At 35.4% G+C, this 7,158-nt stretch overlaps 1 protein-coding gene and 1 long non-coding RNA gene across 2 annotated transcripts; both read left to right on the top strand.

Annotated features, from left to right (window-relative positions):
- Window positions 1-1,649, top strand: LOC120733757. The gene is made up of 3 exons (XR_005695899.1): window positions 1-1,050; window positions 1,147-1,239; window positions 1,358-1,649. It is a non-coding gene; the product is annotated as an uncharacterized LOC120733757 (long non-coding RNA).
- Window positions 1,650-4,828: 3,179 nt separating this feature from the next.
- Window positions 4,829-6,785, top strand: LOC120733657 (claudin-4-like). Its single transcript, XM_040031965.1, has one exon. It carries the CDS (start codon window positions 5,042-5,044, stop codon window positions 5,645-5,647), a length of 606 nt encoding a protein of 201 aa, XP_039887899.1. The 5' UTR covers window positions 4,829-5,041; the 3' UTR covers window positions 5,648-6,785.
- The last annotated feature ends 373 nt before the right edge of the window (window positions 6,786-7,158 follow it).

Here is a 7,158-nt window from a genome sequence, read left to right as displayed (position 1 = left end):
AGCATTTGTGCTAGTCACCTGTAGTGGATTTGTGTATGATGTGATGCTCATACAGATAAGGAAATACTTTGCACTACCACATGTAGCTAATGCTAGCCATTCTAAACTTTAGCACAGCAGAGGATAAGACTTAGAAAGTTTCATTTGACAAAAGTCTTCAGCTAGAGAGTGCAACTGTGGCTAGGAAAAGCGTGGTTAAAGTTTTGCTACACAGTGCAATCTAATTTCGATCTTAGGCTGATTTTGTTTTTCTTTTTACCAAAATTAGAAGCCTTTAAACTGTGAATAGTTTTGTCAGAGGGATAACCTAGAGGCTTATTTTTTCTGTCTGGCTCACCTATTTTATATCTTTATAAAACTTGCATGACCTATACGTAATATTACATTGTAAATGATTTTGGTTAGTATTGTGATACAGCTTAAAGTAAGTACTGTTCCTGATCTTAAGAGCTGTAGCTATCTTTGTTTTGTTTTTTTTGTTTTTTTTTTAAAAAATCAGATTGTGTGAAATATTGTTAATGTCATTCCAATAGCATTATTCTGGCATAGGCTATGTGAATCTACTTAACATTAAGACTTTATGTAAGCAGTTAGTATAGTGTGATAATCTAGGGTCATTAGTGCTTTGTTAAGTTGGGACACATTTTTTACAAAATGGGCTGGGAGTGAACAATGTGTAAATTCGAAACCTCTGCAAAAACAGGGTTGCTAAAACATTAGAGATTACACCACGGTTATGGTGGGGAAGTCTCCCTTGTCTTCACCAAGATTGTTTTTGTTCCCTCAAAACTTGGGGTAGCCTTAGATCACTTCTATCCTCTTTAAATAATGTATTAGAGCATTCATTAATGAAGTATAGCTAATAGTCTGCAAGGTTTAATTCTTCTGTTTGTGTGGTCTACAGATAAAGGAGGAGTTCAAGAGAATAACCACTGTAAGCCTTGAATGGCTACACTTGACAATTGCACCCCAAAACTGATGGATGTCATTTTATCAAGGGGAGGAGCTAAGGGAGTGAGAATCAGGCAGATCAAGGACATGCTTCTTGAGGTAGGACAACTATTTAGACTTTGGGTAGCTTTGAAATGCACTTTGTTGGCAGTCACCCATGTATTTTATACTCATACTTTATTTTTTCTTAAATAGCACAATACAATTGAAACACGCAGAGAAGTAGCCATCTGCTGCCTTATCACTTTCCTTGGAGAGAAGGACGAGGACCTTTTCATGGAGTTTGGTGTAAGTAATTCAGCAGTGTGTGTGTGTTCCATTGATCATCTGAATTCATTAAGATTCAGTAAGTATAAAAGTCTAATCTATAATTCACTAACCTATTTTTTAAAATTTGCTTTACAAGGACACCGAAGAACTTAAGGCAGGTGATAAAAACTGCCATCATCAGTGACCGGTACACCCCTGGATCTAACCATAAGACTGCAACCATTGTGGTGGAGGAAACAAAAATCATGGAGGGCCAGAATTTCCCAAGGTGCTGTGTTTTGCTCATGGGCATAATATATGCTCTCAATCTGAGCTAATGCAAGGATCTGAAATATACTTTTGAAGTTGTTCAGAAGCTGTTCCTTGACCTTGATGGAACCATCATTATGTTAAAGATGTTGACTCTGTTTCAAAAATTGTTAACTGTTTTGAATCCAGTATGTGTAACATTGATCTTAAAGGTGTTTGCTGCATTGTGTAATAGAAAGATGCAAGATCTTGTAAAGTTTGGTAGGCATTGAAAGTTAACATTTACTGAACACTTGCATGGAAGTATTACTGCAACAAAATGTTTTCTAAGTAGATTTTTTACCAATTGAACACATTTGTTTCTGTGGTGTTAAATACATAAAGGCATATTCTATAACTTGGCTGTGATGGTATAAATCTAAATTTCTGGTTTATTTTCACTTTTTAAATACAAAGTGTTGAAATGCCTACTGTTAAAAAATAAAAAAGTTATTTGATAAAAAAAATGTTGAATGAATTCCTTTCTTAAAAGCTATTACAATTTAAAAAAAAAGAGAAAGCTAAAATGATGATAATAATGATGAAAATCAGCAACTTAATATTTTAAATAATGAACTTTAAAAAATTGTTTTTGTAATTGCTGTAATTAATTACATAACACTTAAAAATCATTTCAAATAATGTGGAAAAAGTAATTGGAGGAACATAATTTTTATGAGTAAACAACTTAAAAATATGTTTTTAAGCTACCAAATATTACGTAAATGGTAATTAAAATCACCTTTGATTATGGAGGATAATTTAATTCCTGTAACTCAATATAGTTTGTTGGTTCAATCTAATTTCAACATAAGTTATCATAACTCAAAAAGAGTAATGGAAACTGTTGCGTTAATTTTTTTTGTTGAGCTTAAACAATAGTTTTTAGAGTGTAATTTGTTTATTGCTGTTTGTCTGTTTCCAAAGAAAGTTTACCTTTTTTTTTTTTTTTACTATTTTGATGTTTTGTTTATAGGGGTGGAAGGAAACACACACATTCTTGTATAGATCATTTTCAATATTAAAATGATGTAGTAGCAGTTGGATGTGTAAGTGTAAGCATCAAAAAGATACAGTGGAGCAGGTTTAACTATGCCTTTCTTTAGCAAAGAAAAAACAAACAGTCATAACAATAGGCCTACACAATATTTTATAATACACATATTTATCTTTAGTTGCACGGTCTTATCTGATTGTCTGTTTCTGAAAATATTTTTCTTTTTTTGCTTATTTATTTGTTTTTTAAATTTGTTTATTAATCAAGGTCTGCATTTGCTAATGTGGCTGTTTAGGATTTTTGTTTTTGCTATACTTTTTGTTTTGTACTGTAAATGCAGAAAAGTAGTGTTCACATATTTTATATACTAATTTGAAACTAATGTACTCATCAAATAACTTTGACACAAGTCACAGAGCATTTGGATGTCCCCCTCTACAATTCAGTAAAGTGAGTAATAGTTGTATGCTATCTCATGCTAAAACAAAATGATCACAAGCTGAACAGGGAACGGAGCAACAAATTGCAAAGAGGGCTTCCCGAGATAAAGATAAACCTGATATCATTCAAACCACCAACATGTCAGTCCATGTGTGCCATATGTCCTTTCCAGGAACTTAACATTACCATCTGCTGTCAATAAATCTCACATTTCAGTGAAACTGAAGCAAAGACATTGTGGCAGTGCAAGGCGAGGAAAAAGGCGAGGTGAGGCAAAAAGAGAAAAGGGAAAAAATGATGATGTTACAAACACAAAGGCAGTGGTGTGGTGATTGGGAGTCTGAAAGCTTCACAATTATAGGGAAAAACCCGACAACGTCACACTGATAATTTGAAACAGATAATCTGTAGTTTAACACTATGGTAATTACCAAGAAGGCACTCAGGTTGGTTATACAGAGATGTGGTTCAGAGTATAAAGTAAAAAATGTAATGCTTAAGTGAGGAACCCAGATTCAGCCACTTCCTGCAGAAGTCTTTTCTGCAGCTTTCAAAAAAACCCATCAGCTTAGCTTCATCATGACAGCTGGCTGTAGGCGGATTCTAGGTTTGGTCTTGGCTATCATCGGTTTTCTGGGGAGCATCATCACCTGTGCGGAGAGTTGGGTCAGACTTGGGTTACATCAAGTGCAGCAGATATTCATATGAATTTTAGGTGATGATGCTGAGATCCATTCACTGAATTCCACCTTCATACCAACTTTAGAGTGTCCAATATAAAGACAGTATAAACAGTGTACTCTCGGTGTACAGGATGGAAATCAACCAGGACAACTTATATAACATCTGCTGACATCTGGATTAATTCAGGTGCGTACATCCACAAAAAGCAGCAGGTCAGCTGATCACAAATTATTTTAAGAAAATCTACTGTAGCTCTCACTAGAAGTTATTGAGAGTTGTAATTCTTTTCTCTACACTGTTGTGGATTTTTTATGACATATATACCTGTTTACACTGAACATATACTCACATATGTACTATGTCACCATATGTACTCGTATACACTGTATACATACCTACACTTGGATGTTTAGACCCACACTTTTAGATCAAATATTATTCACAAGTATATTAATGAAGTTTGTCCCACTTGTTGAATGAGCATATGTGATCAATACTGTCTGAAGTGTAGTGATTAGGAACAAAAAGTAACCTTTGATTGTATTATGGCCAGTGGTAACTAGTCCAAACAAAGAGTTAAATAAACTTGGTCCCACTAAGCTGCACCTGGGAGCCTATCCGCTGCCAGAAGGTGGTGAACCACCCATCTCTAACCCATGAAGTAAACAAATTTTGACCACCTGAGAGTGCACCTGGGACACTTTTTGCCTGTCTCCAGTTGCCAAAGTTGTGAAAAACCCTTCTTTAACAGATATAGTAGCCCACCCCTGGCAGCAAACCTGACAAAGCTGTCAGGAGGATTCATTTTTTTCTGTCTGCAGTATGTTTGATATCTGACTTTTGCCCTTAAAACTGTCAAAAGGACCCAATTAAAATGATTGATGTTGGGAACAGCGCTCAGAGAGTTATGGAGTAGTGCCAGAAAGTTATCTAACGCAAGGGGATGCATCCATTGCACTTGTGTGTGACTGTTAGAAAGCACTTAAGAACAGAAAAAAGTGCTTGTGTGAATGAATGAATGAAAGAGGCATGTTGTCTGAAGCGCTTTGAGTGCTCTGGGAAAGTAGAAAAGAAGAATCAGTCCATTTACCATTTCACAGATTTCTTGAAAAGTCTGTGTGGGTCATCCAATAAATAACTCCATGTCTTTTTCAAATGATTGATTGATTGATTTTTTTAAAATCTGCTAATATCTAACATACAGATTTTCTGTATGAAATGTTCTTTTGGGGAGTGATTGGTCTTTATATGTAACTTTGCATGCATCAGTGAAGAAGCAGTCAACTTCTCCTTTAATTATTACAGGCACCTAAAAACCACTTCCTGCCTGACTTTCATGCAGATAAATTACTGCAGCTCTCAAGAACACACCATCTTTCCTCTTTGAAGAGATCAGCAGATCTCATCACGATGGCTGACTGTAAGCTTCTGGGTTTGGTCTTGGCTATCATCGGCTTTTTGGGGAGCATCATCACCTGTGTGCTCCCCATGTGGAGAGTGACAGCCTTCATTGGTACCAACATCGTCACAGCTCAAGCAATCCATGAGGGCTTGTGGATGAGCTGTGTGGTCCAGAGTACGAGCCAGAAGCAGTGTAAGGTCTATGATTCGGAGTTGGCCTTATCTCAAGATTTGCAGGCTGCCCGAGCGCTCATCATCATCGCCATCCTGTTAGGGTTCTTTGGGATCCTGTTTGCTGTAGTTGGGTACAGGTGCAGTAACTGTATGATGCATCAAAGACAAAATAGCAATGTGACTATAGCTTCTGGGGTTATCGTCATCATTGCAGGTGTCTTGCTCCTAATCCCTGTAACTTGGACAGCCCACGCTATGATTAAGGATTTCTACAACCCACTCTGGTCCGCTTCTCAGAAGAGGGAGCTGGGATCATCGCTTTACATCGGCTGGGGCTCTGCAGGACTGCTGTTCCTGGGAGGAGGCCTCCTCTGCAGCTCCCGTCCTCGTATGAATGACACTGACTGTGAGGTTAGGTACTCCAACCATCGTGCTGTTTAAGTCCTGCATTTAAATACAAAACTAATGAGAACAAGAAAAGTTTCATCTCCTGTTTTTCTCCTGAGTAAAACAACAAATTAGATATTTTATTTGTACGCTTTAGGAAAACTGTATTGCAGCAGAAATCACATCATACTTTCCGTCAATTAGGAAAGTAACATGATTCAAATAAGCAGCCATGTTTGCAGTACAAGTGTTTAACTTTACTGAAGTTTTTACTTCTTACTTTTTACTTGCATCCAGAATATATTGAGAGAACACAGTTCAGTGTTTTGAATCTCTTTGTGTGCTTAAAGAGATTCAAATACAGCAAATTACAATACATTTTCTAAGATATTTTACACCATGATAGAGATTTAGTTCACATTTCTTTTTTGTTCACGCTGTGTAATATATATTATATAGGTTATTCTCACTGAGTTTTTTTTCTGGGCTCTTTAGGAAATTCAAAGGATGTGCATTAGAAACTGCCATGAAATCTGACTGTGTAGTCAGTGATTAAAGTCTAGAAGTCTAGGCCTCACCTTTGACTGGTCTTTCTTTTTTTGTTGAATAGTTTTCTTCTGTTTTTTGTGTCTTTCTTATAATGTATATGTAATATGAAATTAAGGTAAACATTAGAAGCATGTAAGATCATGTGTTTGCTTTTTTAATCTTAGCATAGCCACTCTTTTTTTTCAAGAGTATAATAAACAGAGTAAAAAGTAATTCGTGTTTTCAGTTTATGGAGTATTTCTTATATTTATGGGACTAGATGCGAATTAAATTGAAATCAGTTTAAAAATATATTCTGTGTTTTTATTGGTTTGTTTGTAGTACATGAATTTCAGTCTTTCTGTAATTAACTGGTTCAATATTAATGATCATGTCACAGATTTGCAGTTTCTAGCTGAATAGTTTTCAGATTGTATTTCTTTTGTGTTTGTTGTAATGCATATGCAGCAAAAATTATCAAGCATTTTTACAAGCAGGTGATTTCATGTGTTGTTGTTGTTTTTTATCATGGTGGGGGGTTTTGTCAAAAGGTGAAATAAAATGAGCGAACAACTCTGTGTTTATAGACTTCTCCCTTTTTGAAAGACTAATGAGTTTTGTAGACTTTTTTTTATTCAAGAATGAGATGAAAGATGAAAGACAACGCTACCACACTTAGCTCGTATTTCCAAGTTTTATTAGAACATACTTGTTAAAAAGACTCAATAGTCATTTTGTTTCGTGTTCAGCATCTATCGAACTTAATACAATTTATGAAATTTCTTTTGTTTTAATTCTGTCACAAAGTTGAAGAGACTCAGCATTAAAAAATTCTACCAATTATGTCATGGTTCAGGTTTTATAGGGTTAGAATAATGGTTCAAATCTTTGGTTAAAACTACTCAATTTAAAATGGGTCCAAATGTCCAACACTTTTTACAGTTCTGGTAAATTTTATCACCCTGAATAAAGTCAAACACACAGTCATTTTTATTTCTTTTGATGTGTGATACAAAGGAGATGGAACCAAAAACCAT

The sequence above is a fragment of the Simochromis diagramma genome, unplaced genomic scaffold (genome assembly GCF_900408965.1).
Source record: "Simochromis diagramma unplaced genomic scaffold, fSimDia1.1 OVJJ01000216.1, whole genome shotgun sequence".
Taxonomy (NCBI): Eukaryota; Metazoa; Chordata; class Actinopteri; order Cichliformes; family Cichlidae; genus Simochromis; species Simochromis diagramma.
This window is presented reverse-complemented; position numbering and strand designations above follow the sequence as displayed.